Source organism: Caretta caretta, chromosome 10 (assembly GCF_965140235.1).
Source record: "Caretta caretta isolate rCarCar2 chromosome 10, rCarCar1.hap1, whole genome shotgun sequence".
NCBI classification, from domain to species: domain Eukaryota; kingdom Metazoa; phylum Chordata; order Testudines; family Cheloniidae; genus Caretta; species Caretta caretta.
In genome coordinates this window covers 70,473,744-70,489,104 of record NC_134215.1, presented here as the reverse complement: position 1 = coordinate 70,489,104, position 15,361 = coordinate 70,473,744, and the positions used below count along the sequence as shown (strand labels likewise).

The 15,361-nt window shown below is 46.7% G+C and overlaps 1 protein-coding gene across 2 annotated transcripts in view; it reads left to right on the top strand.

Annotated features, from left to right (window-relative positions):
* ACAN (aggrecan) overlaps window positions 1-15,361 on the top strand; it is a 74,826-nt gene that overhangs the window by 40,279 nt on the left and 19,186 nt on the right. For both annotated transcript variants that reach the window (XM_048867616.2, XM_048867615.2), the window contains exons 2-13: window positions 1,218-1,294; window positions 1,779-2,162; window positions 3,618-3,792; window positions 4,543-4,670; window positions 5,351-5,644; window positions 7,404-7,874; window positions 8,467-8,641; window positions 9,092-9,219; window positions 9,340-9,633; window positions 9,940-10,122; window positions 11,441-13,729; window positions 14,375-14,488. In XM_048867616.2, coding sequence (XP_048723573.2) covers window positions 1,225-1,294; window positions 1,779-2,162; window positions 3,618-3,792; window positions 4,543-4,670; window positions 5,351-5,644; window positions 7,404-7,874; window positions 8,467-8,641; window positions 9,092-9,219; window positions 9,340-9,633; window positions 9,940-10,122; window positions 11,441-13,729; window positions 14,375-14,488 — 4,705 coding nt within the window. In that variant the 5' untranslated portion in view covers window positions 1,218-1,224. The remainder of the gene's footprint in view (window positions 1-1,217; window positions 1,295-1,778; window positions 2,163-3,617; window positions 3,793-4,542; window positions 4,671-5,350; window positions 5,645-7,403; window positions 7,875-8,466; window positions 8,642-9,091; window positions 9,220-9,339; window positions 9,634-9,939; window positions 10,123-11,440; window positions 13,730-14,374; window positions 14,489-15,361) is intronic.

Here is a 15,361-nt window from a genome sequence, read left to right as displayed (position 1 = left end):
AACCGAGTTCTTCAGAAGTGAAAGCCTAATGACCTGACTTTATAAGATGTAATTTATATTTTCCCTTGTCCTGTGCCATGCTTTCAAGTATGCTAGTTAATGAACTTTACTACTGAGCCAATAGATATGTCCGCTGTCTCTCATAATGTTCTGTGACTGCAGCCACATCAACACTAGCTGGGCTCCCTCTAGCTTTCCGAAGACAAATAGCCAGCATTTGGATAGGTGACCACCAAGGAAAACCTAAATGATCCAGTAGGTGGGGCTCTTCCTTTTGACTCAGTGTTGAATCAGTGTTGCCCTGCAGAGTTAGTGGGTGCTGTGCCATCTTGTGAATGAAACATAAAACTGAGGTCCTGCCCACTAGTGGTTATTTAAAATCCCATGGCATTATACACAAGACTAAAGGCATTAACCTGGCTATTCTGGCCAAATTCCAGTTTGCGTGATTCCTTTCTGCCTCCCTTCAGTCCTTCTGCCGTTTCACCTGGATACAGGACAGTCCTCCACTGTCTCTCTGAAACTGTTCTGAAGTGGTGAGTTCCCCTGATGAAGGGGGTCCCTGCGCAATATATATGTCATGTAGTCCTTACAGTGAAGTTGCTAAAGAGCTGTGGAATCCATTTGTATTTAAAGTGGTATAGACTGTAAAGGCAGGATTATTGATTGTGTTGTGACCTTTAGCCTTTTCACCCTGAAGGGGCCAGACTTCCGCTAGAATAGTTGTACAAAAATTACATCCAAGCAGCTGGCCAAGGATTCCATGTTGGCTTAGTAGAGGAAGGATATTGGTAAAGTGAAGAAGCTTCTATTCCAGGTGGTTCAGGCAACGGTGTAGGGTTAGCTAGAGAGGGCATCTGACCCAGTGGTTGTTGCTGGAATAGATGTAAAACAAATGAGAAACTCCATGGCAAAATTGTCTTTCTGAACAGAGGTGAAGATCACAAGAGAGAGTGTGAGAATAGAATAGTAATGTTACTGCACATAATGGACACCCTTGTTTGGAGCAAGATGCCTTGTCCCTCCCTCTATTAGACAAGGTGTTGCTCTGAAAACTCTCTTTTGTTGATGGTCATATGTAAAAAAACCCTGCCAGGGTGTGTTTGGGTACTGTAGGTTAATGGGCTTGTTCCCTCTTAAGAGTCCTTGAAGGGTCCATTCCCTTATAATCACCCAGCAGTAATTAACCCCTGCCTCTAATTTGTTGTTTGTTGCAGGTAAACTATGACCACTTTACTATTAGTGTTTGTGTGTTTGCGAGTCATCACTGCAGCCATCTCTGTGGAAGTTTCAGGTATGTACAGTCGGCGGGACCACTGTTCAGTGCAGAGGACCATACATGTAACAGGCCAACATGCCCCTCACACAGCAGACCCATGCAACTTTACAGGTCTACCTATGAGCTCACTAATTTCACCCACCATTGCCAAGGGCCTCCTCTCTGGGCTGCTGCAACGCCATGACATCCTGCTGTTGCTGTGCTTGGTAGGGTGGAAGATAGTCCCAACTTGTAACCTAGCGCCAAGGCCCCCAACCTACCTTCAATGTAATAGCATAATATTCCACCAGGGCTGTTACCAAGGCTCAGGGGCTGCTTTAGGAACATCAATTACTTCAAATTATATTATTAGAATATATACAAATAGATATATTTCCTAATATTGTGGGTGCAGATTTACAAGCTAGATTGAGGCTACTTTGAAAATGTTGGTAGTTATGACTGATGTGTGTTATTGATTAATCCTCGCTTTTTCTCTCTCCATATTGGGACTGGGCAGATCATGGTAACACACTGAGTGTGAGCATACCTGAACGGTCTCCCCTGCGTGTCATCCTGGGAAACTCTCTGACCATCCCCTGCTACTTCATCGACTCATTGGATCATGTCACCCCAGCCCCCTATACGCCTCCTCTGACCCCAAGAATCAAATGGAGCAGACTCTCCAATGGGAAGGAAGTCGTCTTACTAGTGGCCACAGAGGGGCAAGTTCGAATCAACACTGAGTACACGGAGGTGATCTCTCTGCCCAACTATCCTGCCATCCCCACCGATGCCACCTTGGAAATCAAAGCGCTGAGGTCCAACGACACTGGGATCTATCGTTGCGAGGTGATGCATGGTATTGAGGACAGCCAGGATACGATAGAGGTCATAGTGAAAGGTGAGGCCATTACTTCAATGTTTCCTCTTGGTGATAGTGTTGATGCTTACATTGATTTGCCTGTGGAGAACGAAGGAGGAAGAAATCTGACCAGGTGCATTATGAATAGGAGTGGAGGCATTTTACCCTTTCCATGAGCATCTGGCATCACTCGCTGTCATAGACAGGATGCCAGACTTGATGGATCATTGATCTGATCTTGTATGTGAGCAGGAGCCAAACAAGACAGGCCACTGATTTATGCTAATGTGGGCAGGATCTGGAATGCCATATTAAACAGACCATCAGTGTCACCCAGTGTGCTAGAAGATGGCACCAGTCTGTTTTGATATGGGCAGGAGATGGAACGCTGGATGAGATGGATGGTGGTCTGATGTGGTGTAGCAGGAAACAGGATATTGGACCTATGAGGATGTTTGGTCTCACCTAGTATGTTAGGAGATGGGATATTTTCCAGATGGCCCGTTGGCCTGTTTTGTTAGAGCCGTTCTTATGTTCTTTCAAGAAATGTAAAAGTGGTTTAGTTAGCTAATATGTAGACAATATAACACACAATTAACTTTCCCCCAGTTAACATTGTTACTCTCATCAATAAAATTGTGAGTAAGAAGAAGAGGGGCCAAGAAAGAAAGCATCCAAGAGGTTTAACCCTTCTTATGCCAGGCCTGAGTATGCATACAGCCACACACTCCTTTTAAAGGCCACTCTATATGGAATAGTATGGCTTAACTACATTTGCAGTACATATAACTATTCAAAGCACATTTGCTATAGTATAAAATGTATGTATCATCAGGGCAAGGACCATGCCTTCCTGTGTGTTTGGACAATGCCTGGTGCACTGGAGCCTCAATACTGATTTGGGCCATTGGACATTACCACATTCAAGACTATAATGAAATAGTACAACATTGTACTTATAACACACAATTAGCCAATTTCCATAGAGTATTTTTACAACACTGTGCAATGCCATGCCAGCCACTTTAAATGTCTTGAAAGTTTTGGATCCTTCTGACGGGGATGTATTTGTTGCATTCTGGGATGTTGGTTTATGCTGAAGCAGTCAGCATTAAAACACTGGATTTAGATGTAGCATTAGGGTGCTCCAGCATCACAGGAGAAAAGAACCTGGACTGGACAGCAGGTCTGTTCCTGTAGATTTTTCTGTTCACCAAAGGGAGTACATCTAATTCCCCTTAAATTGAAGCCTGGTGGCCTTGGGATGGTGGAATATACCATGGGGAAGAACAGAGTCTCTTCAGGGCACAGTAGACTACCCACGCAATACGAATGATCTGTGGCAAACGCATGAGTTTCTACATGAGATAGAATGCCTTTTCTCTGACTTGCTAACCCCTTTGAAAGGGAAACTGGTGAGGGGCTGGTTCTTCACTGACTGATGTGTGTGTGTGTGTGTGTGTGTGTGTGTGCGCTGGTGGATGTGTTTTCCAGGAATCGTGTTCCATTACAGAGCCATCTCCACCAGGTACACTTTGGACTTTGAGAAGGCAAAGCAGGCATGTATCCAGAACAGTGCTGTCATCGCTACCCCTGAACAGCTGCAGGCTGCCTATGACGATGGGTTTGATCAGTGTGATGCCGGCTGGCTGGCTGATCAGACTGTCAGGTAATCAGCTGAAAGAGGGGAAGGAAGGTGGCCAAGAGGGAAGAAAAGAGGGCTATCCAGGCAGAAGGGGCTGGAAATGGGATACAGAGCCTTTCACATCTAGGTAATTAGTTTAAATCCTGTCCCAGGTAAATAATGACTAGCAGTTACCATCTGATAGTCATTTGGTGTGGAATGAGCTGGTGGATCTCAGTCCATTTCCCAGTAGGTAGGTGTCCACATCACAAAACCACTCCCACAACTGGCCCCCTTTTTTGGCAGTCACAGCTGAGAAGCTAAGGACTGAATGGCCCAGAGACTTGAGAGCGGTGGTTTAATCCCAGTCCCCGTGCCCTCTACTTTTGCCCATGTGAACTGCAGAGTTGCTATGCCAAGCTCAGCAGATGTGGCTCTATTTTGCACACTTCAGGTAGTCATCTAGCAGGGCTCAGAGGAGTCTGAAAACCAGCAACTCCCCCTGCATCAGTATCTTTGGGGAACATCTGGAGGATCCTCTCCCCTCACCTCCAATGTCAGGAATGGAAGGGAGCAAGTCCACTTCTCCTTCTTCTCCTGTCTTGGAAAAGTTCTGGGGGTTTGGCCTGCCTCCACTTCCTCCCTCCCCCCAGAATTCTGATTCTCCACCACCTGTTCAGGTTGTCCTGTTGCCTCCTGCACCACAGAGCTATGTGGCAGTCATCTTTCCAATGAAGCTTCATCTGCTCACTAGACATTTCCTGTGCATGCTCTCTTTCTCACTCTCGCTCTCAGGTACCCAATGCACCATCCCCGAGAGGGTTGCTATGGTGACAAGGATGAATTTCCTGGAGTGAGGACCTATGGCATTCGGGAGACAGACGAAACATACGATGTTTATTGTTATGCAGAGGAAATGCAAGGTGAGCTTGGGTTTCTCTTATGTAATTCTCAAGGGACTGAGCTGGCAGTATCATGAGCATCCTCACTGCAGACAAGGATAAAACAAGAGGCAAAGAAGCTAGAAGTCAGAGACATTAGAGATTCAAAAGCCATGTGAGATCCCATCTAGTCCCATCCCCTGCCAAGGCTGGATTATCCCCTAAAGCCTATTTTTCTGGGCTTTGTCCACTCTGGTTTTAATTGATTAAAGCAATGGAGCTCCCATTATTTATGTGAGGGGACGATTCCACATTCTGGTATCTCTCATTAGGAAATTATTTTCACAGGTGCTGACCACCCAGGCCTACAACTGAAGTCAATGGGAGCAGTGGGGCTCAATACCTCTGAAAACCAGGCCCCAAAATATTCCTTATCTTAATGTCATTGCATGAGTCCAAGTAGAACGTATACCCCCTTGTTCCTCCCTAGAAAATTTCTCTTCCTCTTTGAAATTTGCATCTTCCTAATATTTGTAGACAGTGATCATGTGCGTGTCCCCACCCTTAGTTGTCACTCCTCTAAGCTGTACTTATCTAGTCTCTTTAACCTTTCCTTCATCCCACCAGCCCCTAGGGAAGGAAAGCAAAGGGAAGAGAGAGGTAGATGGACGAGGGATTAAACACTACAGTCAGTCCTTGAGTCAATGGCTGTGTGATTGCAGGTGAAGTCTTCTATGCCACCTCCCCAGAGAAGTTCACCTTCCAGGAAGCTGCAGAGAAATGCCTCAGTCTTGGGTCCCGTTTGGCCACCACAGGAGAGCTGTACCTGGCATGGAAGGCTGGAATGGATGTGTGCAGTGCAGGCTGGCTGGCAGACCGCAGCGTTCGGTATCCCATTTCCAAGGCACGTCCCAACTGTGGTGGGAACCTGGTGGGGGTGCGGACAGTGTACCTCCATGTCAATCAGACGGGGTACCCTCACCCTCATTCGCGCTATGATGCCATCTGCTACACAGGTGAGTTGCACTGGTTTTGTTGAATTAAGTACCATGCCTCCATCAGTACTTGTTAGCAGCAGATTCCAGGAGCTGAGTATGGGGCTTCCCAGCCAGAGCTGAATTATCACACAGCCACAGAAACTAAAGATGAAAAACTCCTGTTAAGTCCCATCTTGTCCAATGCCTGATTGTCATGCTCTGTTTCCCAGTGCTGTGTCTACTTCTGGTTTTAGTGAGTCAAGAGACAGGACTTGGGAGACCATTTCACAGTCTATTCTCTAAAAAAAAATTAAATTAATAATAATAAATAATAGTAATAAATAATAAAAATAGTCACTCCCCTAAACTCCCCTCTACTTTTGGTACTTCCTTCAAATACTTGCGGATGGCTATGAGATCCCCTCTTAGTCATGACAGTGCAGGATTAACTCAAATATTATGGCGATGGCCACCAACATAAGAATCAGATACATCACTTGTCATCTTTCCCCATCGATCATTTCTGTTGTCCATCTCTGAATGCCTTTGACTCTGTTGCTAGCCCCACCTCACAATTAACACAGAAAAACTTCATACCGTTTCACTTAAACAAGAAAAGCAGATGTAAATTTACAGGCGCTCTCCCCCTGCCCCTCCATTCTTGTCCAAGCAGAGAGAGAAGAGTTCAGAGCATATGTTAGCAGTGTAGTACAACTGAGTGTTCTCAATGGGAGGTGAGTGTAATATGCCTCTATCCACTTCAGATTGTCAAACACCTTCCAAGTTTGATGGCTCTCCAGGAACCAGGCAGCAGAGGTCAAGATCTTACATATTAAGTAATTTAATATTATAGATAAGAGAGCAGAAAGAAAACAATAGGTCAGCTCCTGAGCAGCAGTGCTTTGCATAGTGCCTATGGTAGGGGTCCGTGTGCAAGGGCTCCATTTTGCATTTCCTTGGTCCTGGTGTAGCCGTTGTGCAAGGCTGGTTGCTCCGTGCTAAATTAGAGGGCTGCTTAGGCTGCAAATTTCCATAAGGGGCCCAAGTGGCAGCTAAGGATAGGCCTGGCTCATGGGCATCTCAGCTACACCCTCTATCTGCTAGTCATGCCCCTGTCCTGCTATACCAATTGCCAGCAGCAGGGAGGGAGGGTTGGGTGTGTCTACACCAGGTGTTGGAGGTTCAAATTCAAAATGAGTGGGGTTATCTTCCCAGGGCCAGTGAAGCCCACTTTGGGATCAGATTATGCCAGCCATGTGGCACAAAGTGGCCTCACCACACCAGCAAATCAGACTCAACATGTCAGTGCCCCGCAGTCTCTCTCAGGTGCTACTTATTAAACCACTTAATATGACAGGTAAGCATTTGAGCTTTGATGCCTGGATCTTGGAAGCCTCTCGGGTCTGTGAGGTACTGGCAACAATGAACTAGCCGGGTAAAGGACATGGAATTTGAAATAAACCAACCGAGAAAGCAAAGCAGCATTAGGGTGGAGGTCTGGTCGTATTTGTTCTGCAGTGTTTACTCCTGTTTTCCCAGCTCCCTCCATGCACTGCTCCCCATTATCTACCCTAGTTCTGATCACATCACCAGCCCCATCTCCCATCACACCCATCCTATCGCCTACCCAGGTTCCCATCAGAACCCCCACAACCATCCGATCGCCCTCCCTGTCTCCCATCAGAGCATCCGTACATCCAGCCCCTTTCTTGAGTGTCCGCACATAGATTTGTTTCCAAAGCCTGGGCCTGTGTCCCTTGGAGACGCCAGTAAAGGAAACATTTGTTTCTTGTTGTAGACGAGGACTTTTTAGTCCCTGAGAACTTCACCATCTGGACCGTCACTCAAACCGAAGTGGAGATACCTCTCCCACACAATGTCACAGAGGAGGAAGCCCGAGGGAGCATTGCAACTCTAGAGCCAATCGACTTCACACCCACTGCCTCAGAGCTGGACGAAGGCTTCACAGTGACTCCAGACCTCTTTGCCACTGGTATCACTGCCGAGACAGCTTTCACGGAGGCAGAGAATGTGACTGAAGAGGGAGTCACAGCTGTATGGGTGACTCCTGAAGAGGTCACCATTTCGGTCCTGGACACTCTTTTCACCAGTTGGGCACCGGAGGTGAGCTCAGCGAAGGAGGACTTGGGGGTGACTGCCACGCCAGAACTAGAGTCTGCCTCAGTGGAAGAGATGATTGTGCAGGTGACAGCTGCTCCTGAGAGTGGTCTCATTCCTGAGCAGCCCATTTCTCCCATTTCTCCCACTGGTAAGTCACAGGGACAACAAGAAACCTCACAACCCATTTCCTCCAGGGCCAGCCACACCGCTGCTTCAGCTGACAAAATTGGAACACTGTCCATCTAGCAATGGATTTGGCTCTACTGGGGAAAGTGTGTCTGGTTTGGGCACTCCCAGCCTTTCCCCTGCCCCTAGAAGTTCATGGCAGGAATAGCTATCTGCCCACGGCCAGCAGCTCTCCTTCTGTGCATGGCACAGGAATGGTCAGGGGAGCCTGGAGGGCACCTCATGAGGGTGTAGAATGACCCCCTCTGTCTGAGGATGAGAGCTGCATTGGCCGACACCAGATTCCAATGGTCTCTGTGCATCCCCCTGCAGCTGAAGGGGAGGTCACTGCATTGCAATCATTGTGGGGAGGAATGGGAGACCCCCAAGATAACCCCTCCTTTTATAGCCTCTTTAATAACAGCAGAGACTAGTAAACAAGGGACTTGGATCAATATGGCTCCAGGAGGTACTGCTCCTACCAGGTTGGTTTTGAAGGCCCTTCCTGAATATCCATCCAGGGTGCCTGGGGGTCTCCGTGTCCCTACGTCATTGCTCTCGCCCTTTCCCCCCAGGTGTCGTGTTTCATTACCGACCGGCCACCAGCAGGTATTCCCTCACCTTCACCAAAGCCCAGCAGGCCTGCCTGGATAACAGTGCTGTCATCGCCACACCTGAACAACTGCACGCTGCCTACCAGACTGGCTTTCATCAGTGTGACGCTGGCTGGCTGAGGGATCAGACTGTCAGGTAAGGGGAGGCCAGGTCAGGTAAAGATTACCTGAAAGAAACATTCAGCCATGAAACGGAGTCACCTGGGTTACAGCCAATGTGCCGCACAGCCCCACCTGGACGCAGGACCCAGTGACAGCACAGTAGCACCTGACGTGGATAAAACACAGGTCGGTCTGTAGCGTAATGTGCTGCTGAATTGTGAACGTGTTCTCCACGTGTGCCACATTTTCCCATGTTGAGCATCCATGACATGTTTCCAAATCATACTGATGAAAAGTCCAATACAAGAGCTAGGTATTACCATTATTATTCTTGTTAAGGACTTTGGGCACCTCTAAATGCTCAGTATTATCATTATTCAGTGGAGAGCTTGCATCTCTTCCACAGGAACACCCACTGAGATTCTTCAATTGCAGTGTACGCAGGACCCTCACTGGGGCGGCCCCTTTCTTTCTGTTTTGGTAGATACCCCATTGTGACCCCACGGAATCAATGTGTAGGAGACAAGGACAGCTCCCCAGGCGTGCGGACGTATGGCATGCGCCCAGCTTCTGAGATGTACGACGTGTACTGCTACATTGACCGACTGAAGGGTATGTTCTCCACATGCCTGTGAGCATGGCTGTTAGGGGGTGTGTGTAATGTACAGCGGATGGGCAGAAATATCCATAGTTGTATGTGTCAGTGACTCACACTTGACATTTTTCCTCCAGGTGAGGTGTTCTTTGCAACCCAAGCAGATCAGTTCACCCTCCTAGAAGCCCAGGAATACTGTGAGAGCCAGAATGCCACGCTGGCCTCTGTTGGGCAACTCCATGCCGCCTGGAAGCTGGGCCTGGATAGATGCCGCGCTGGCTGGCTTGCTGATGGCAGCATCCGATATCCCATTGTGACTCCACGTCCTGCTTGTGGGGGAGACAAACCTGGTGTGAGAACCATCTACTTGCACCCCAACCAGACGGGATTTCCTGACCCACTGTCAAGGCACCATGCCTTCTGTTTCAGAGGTACCGACCCACTCTTCAAAGCCATCTGCCATAGCACACAATGCTGATAGCACAGGGTTCTACGTTCATTTTACTCTCACAGAATTAGAAAATTTGAGATGGAAACAAGCTATGAAGTCTCCTCTGCCCCTACTTTCTCCAGTCTAATTTAGTCTATCTCCTATTAAGAGAAATGCCATGTATTTAATTATAGACCATTCTATGTTGCTTGTCACCCTGGTATTGGGATAGTTTATGAAGCAGCATCAGGCTTCTGAGAGAGCCAATGCCATCATAGAAATTCTCTTCAATATCTTTCTGTTCCAGCCCTGCCATCTTTCGACAAGGATGAATTTGTTGAGGAGCAGATTGTAACCCAGGTGATCCCTGGTTTGGAGGAAGTGCCCTCTGGGGAGGAGACAACTGTGGAAATGGAGTTTGCCACTGAACCTGAAAATCAGACAGAGTGGGGAACAGAAGTCTTTCCAACTGACATTTCCTTGCTATCAGGTGGGTCAGGCAGTTCCCTGCACCCAGAGACTAACTAGGCTGGCAGAGGAAACATTTAGGGCAAGGGCAATCCAGAAACAAAAATACTGTGTCCTTACCAAGGAGAATCCCTGTCTGAATCCAGCTGGGAAGTAGCCTGATGAGGGAGGAAGCTTTAAACTGCAGCTCTCTCTTCAGAGGGAGTTGGTTCTCTGGCTCAGTAATCCAGATTTACCTCACATGCACCTTTTAGCCAAGCTCTGAGGCCTAGCGCTCAAGCCATCACACCCCCGGATCACACAGTGAAACATGGTATTCCTCATGGATGCTACATTATTCACAGACAACCCAAGGCAAACGGGGATTAATATGAATGGAGAAAGGCTATTCTATGACAAGAAAGTGTGGGCTTTTAGTTACTTAGAGCAAATAAAACCAGGGACTCTCAGCTGTTCCAACTCTGCTTGTGACCAGCTTTTTGGTAAGGGGGCCCGGAGTGGTCAGCTGACCAAAAGTTTGAGGCATCTTTGGGTATTTTTAAGCTGTTAGCAAAATTCAGGTAGTTCATTATGGCCCCAAGTTTCAAAACCGCACGTACAGAATATGTGCAAACAGTTACCACAAATGCAAGCGTCAATTTTGTACATGCCTTTTTACACACACTATTCTGGAAAACTGAGCTCAGACTTTTTTTATTTTTTAAAACAGATGATTCGGTGCACTTCTTTTTAAAATAAATATAGTCAAAGCCAGCATACTGGACTCATCAGCCAGCCCTACACTAACAAACCAGTGCCAACAGCCCAGCATTCCTGCGCTATCCTACAATAACACATCGAAGTGCACGTAAAGAGGGAAAATCAGTCAGGAAACAGATTTCAGTTTCTGACTTTCAAGGGGTGGTGCAGCTTTACTGGAAGCAACACTGAGATAAAAAAAACAGCAGGATAGGTTTGGATTTTTTCTTCTTCTAGGTATTATCAGCAGAAACAGCAGCAGTTTCTATCTACTAATGGTTGCTGGAATGCTGGCTTTGTTCTGGTGATTATCCTTTGGGAATTTGTGTTGCATTTGTACTGTCACAGGAGGTGATAAATTGAACCACTTTTCCAGAGTTATTTGAGATAATCCTCATTAACAGAGTTTAGGGGAGGGAGGGCGATCTGGAAAGTGTATAGGATTTTCTGCCCTCATCCTCAGAGTCTGTCACTATTTTATTAGATGTCAGTTTTTATGCACAGTCAAACAGGAAATTTTCAATAGCTCCTTGAAACTAATTTGTAAAATCCTTCTTCCTCGCTCTCTCTCTCTCCCCCCACTTCCCCCGCTTCTTTTCCAGTGAGTCCATCAGCTTTCCCCCCTGTTAGTGCAATACCAGATGAACCCAGTGGAGAGACTGCTCTCAGTGGAGTGCCTTCAGGGGAGATATCTGCATCTGGAGTACTTGAAACCAGTGGTGAACCATCAGCTTCTGGAACATTTGAACCTAGTGGAGAGCCCTCAGGGATCGAAGAAAGCGGAGTGCCATCTGTAGACCTGGATTTCAGTGGACTTCCTTCTGGACTGCCGTCAGGCGATGAAAGTGGGCTGCCCTCGGGCATTATTGAAGTCAGTGGGTTACCTTCTGGCGAGGAAGAACTATTAGTGTCTGCTTCTGGAATCCCGGACCTTAGTGGGGTAACATCTGGACTGCAAGAAATCAGTGGAATTCCAGAAATCAGTGGGCTACCTTCTGGAGAAGTCTCTGGTGTTGAGCTTACTAGTGGCCTGCCTTCCGGAGAGTATGATGAAAGTGGACTCCCATCTGGTTTTCCAACTGTCTCTCTTGTGGATACTACTTTGGTGGAAGTTGTAACAACAGTGGCAGAAAGTCAACTGGAAGGAAAAGGAACAATTGGGGTCAGTGGAGAAGAAGACCTATCGGGGTTACCATCTGCTGAATGGGACATTAGTGGAAAAGTCAGTGGGTTGCCCTCAGGAGTTGATATCAGCGGAGCACCGTCGGGGATACCTGATATCAGTGGCTTTCCCTCAGGAATCGATTTCAGTGGAGCACCATCCGGGATACCTGATATCAGCGGAGCACCGTCTGGGATACCTGATATCAGCAGCTTTCCCTCAGGAATCGATTTCAGTGGAGAACCATCTGGGATACCTGACATAAGCGGCCTTGTAGACCTAAGTGGCCTCGTTTCTGGTGTTGATAGAAGTGGAGAGCCCTCAGGCATTACCTTTTTAAATACCAGTTTGGTTGAAGTGACGACCCCATCAGTTACGGAAGCAGAAGCAAAAAAGTTTTTGGAAATCAGTGGATTGCCCTCTGGGGACGAAGATATATCAGGTACAGTGTCTGGAATTTTAGATATTAGTGGTCAGCCTTCTGGGCAAATAGACTTCAGTGGAGGGGTTTCTGGAGCTCCTGAAATGAGTGGACTTCCAAGTGGAGTAATTGACATCAGTGGAGAAACCTCTGGAGTTGAGGTTGTTAGCGGCCTGCCATCTGGAATTTATGATTATAGTGGACTCCCATCTGGCTTTCCCACTGTCTCTCTTGTGGATACAACTTTAGTGGAAGTTGTAACACAGACATCTGTTGCACAAGAGGTAGGAGAAGGGCCATCTGGGATATTAGAAATCAGTGGACTTCCTTCAGGGGAAAGAGAAATATCTGGAGAAGTGTCTGGAGTTATGGATATTAGTGGGTTACCATCAGGGACAGTAGACATCAGTGGAGAGCCATCAGGCATTCCATACTTTAGTGGAGACATTTCTGGAGTCACAGACTTAAGTGGAGAGTCCTCAGCAGTGACCGGAGTTAGTGGAGAGGCCTCCGGACTTCCAGGCGTCACCTTGGTCACTTCTGATTTGGTCGAAGTTGTGACAAAACCAACAGTTTCACAGGAGCTAGGTGGAGAAACAGCTGTGACACTCCCCCCTATTTTTGAGTCAAGTGGAGATGGCTCTTCATCTGGGGAAATTGGTAGAGAAGCCTCTGCATTTCCTGAAATTACTGTAGAAACATCTGGATTTCATGAAATTAGCATAGAAACATCTACAGTTCCTGAAACTAATGGTGAAACATCTGCATTGCCTGAAATTACCATAGAAATTTCTACAGTTCATGAAACCAGTGGTGAAACATCTGCAATAGCTGAAATTAGCATAGAGACTTCTACAGTACATGAAACCAGTGACAAAATATCTGCATTGCCTGAAATTAGCATAGAAACTTCTACATTTTACAAAACCAGAGGTGAAACATCTGTATTACCTGAAGTTAACATAGAAACATCTGGCATAGCTGTGGTCAGTGAAACTTCTGGAGCACCGGAAGAGAGGAGGGAAGATTCTTCAGGAACACCCACACACCCACTCTCAGATGTTTCAGGGGAAACCTCTGCTCCAGACATTGTAATTAGTACCAGTATGCCAGACACTGAATTAACACAAGAGCCCATGGGTCCTGAAGAGGCCCGGCTTGAAATACAGTCCTCTACTCCCATGGTATCAGAACAAGAGACCGAAATAGCTGTTGTTCTAGAAACGTTAGAGATATCACCCACTGCCACTGCTATCTTGCCTCAAGTTTCACCAGAAGCCACCAATGTGCCAGAACCCACTGCAGAAGGTATTGTTAAAAATATGTATTGCTTTTCCAGCCCATCTTCTTTTATAGAAAAGGGTGGGATTTCCCTTTTTTATACAGCAAATAATTATTTTTATTATTATTATTCACTAAAATAATGAAAAAGGGCATTTAAGAAATATTTTATCTGAACAAAAAGCTATAGGGATGTAGGATTTGCCACACCAGATCAGACCATTAATCCCTCAAGTCTACTATCCTGCCTCTCACAGTGGCTGATAAATGATGGAACAATCATAATGCACCTGGCTAAGTTGTGCAGCTTTGCACATGAAGGGAATGTGAGGGGTTGTTCTTTTCTCACAATCAGGTTATGCCCTGAAACACAAAATATCCAACTGCTTTTATCTTAACAAGCATAACTATCAGTGCTATTATTGGCCACACAATTATCCAGCCCTCCTCCATCCCCATTATTTGACTCTGACCTTCTGTGGCAGTGGAGTCAAACTAAAGTAGACTTAAACCAAAGAGAACTGCAGAGTAACATGGCAAGTAGAGAGTGAAGCAGCACTGAGCCATGGATGGCAGGTATCTCCCCCTTATGCAGCATCTGTAGTCATACTGCATAATAGCAAAAGGCATCAGTATAATTTGGCTGATATCCCTCTCTCTTGGGAGTTACAGTTATACCCAAGACATGTGATGAGAAGCCCTGTGGAGCGGGAACCTGCCAGGAAAGAGATGGAAACATCACCTGCTTGTGCCCGCCTGGGTACATGGGGGACCACTGTGATATAGGTAAGCTCTGGCCTCTGTTTTGGTGGGGATGTGCAGCAACTCGAGAATATTTTTTAACCTAAAATGAGTGCTGCTGTGGATATGACCATGAGCACAGCATATCTGGGGGAAACCAGGAGGAGTTCACTTTCCTTTCACCATCATTGCTAAATGTTGCTCCAGCCCAGAGAAAACAGGGAAGCTTTGTTCTTCTCCTGAAGCCCTAGAGAAGGCAGCTACTCCTTCCACTCTGGATCAATAGGAGAATTTCATCCTGGCAATTGAGGGGGTGAGAGGAAGAGGCAGAGAAGCACTGTAGCATGGGATATTCTCCACTGTCCTATTTCCTTATCCCCTATCCTGACCTATGTATATATACCCCTATATCCAGAACATTAGGAGCTATATGTACTAATGGATGGATGCCTTGTGTTTCATGATGTTTGTTATGGTGCAGTAGGTCTGCTATTGTGGACCTCCTGGCTTCTTCTGTGGCATTCAAGGGATTCCAAAGGTCAAAAACAAGCCAGCAAGAAAATCAGAATTTTCTGCTCTCTGAACTGCACCTGCTGGAGGCAGTATGTGCACATGCCAAACCACATTCCTAGTCCTCCATATTGTCCCTTGGCAACTGTTGGCAGACAACACCTCACCTCCCTTTACTTAGCCTGGGTGCCCTTCTGCCACCAGAATCCAGCTGTCACTTCACTTTCTATGGCAGCTAGGAATTGTCATACCCAAAAGAGACCTTTTGGTGGACGTTCATCCCCATCCAAGGTGCAAGGCACTTTGCATCAGTTTGTCAGGCCCAACTATGCACTGGGAATGAAAGAAAATATATTTCTTCAAAGCTTTAAAGGAGGAGACGTGAACTGAGGTTCTGCTTGATGTATT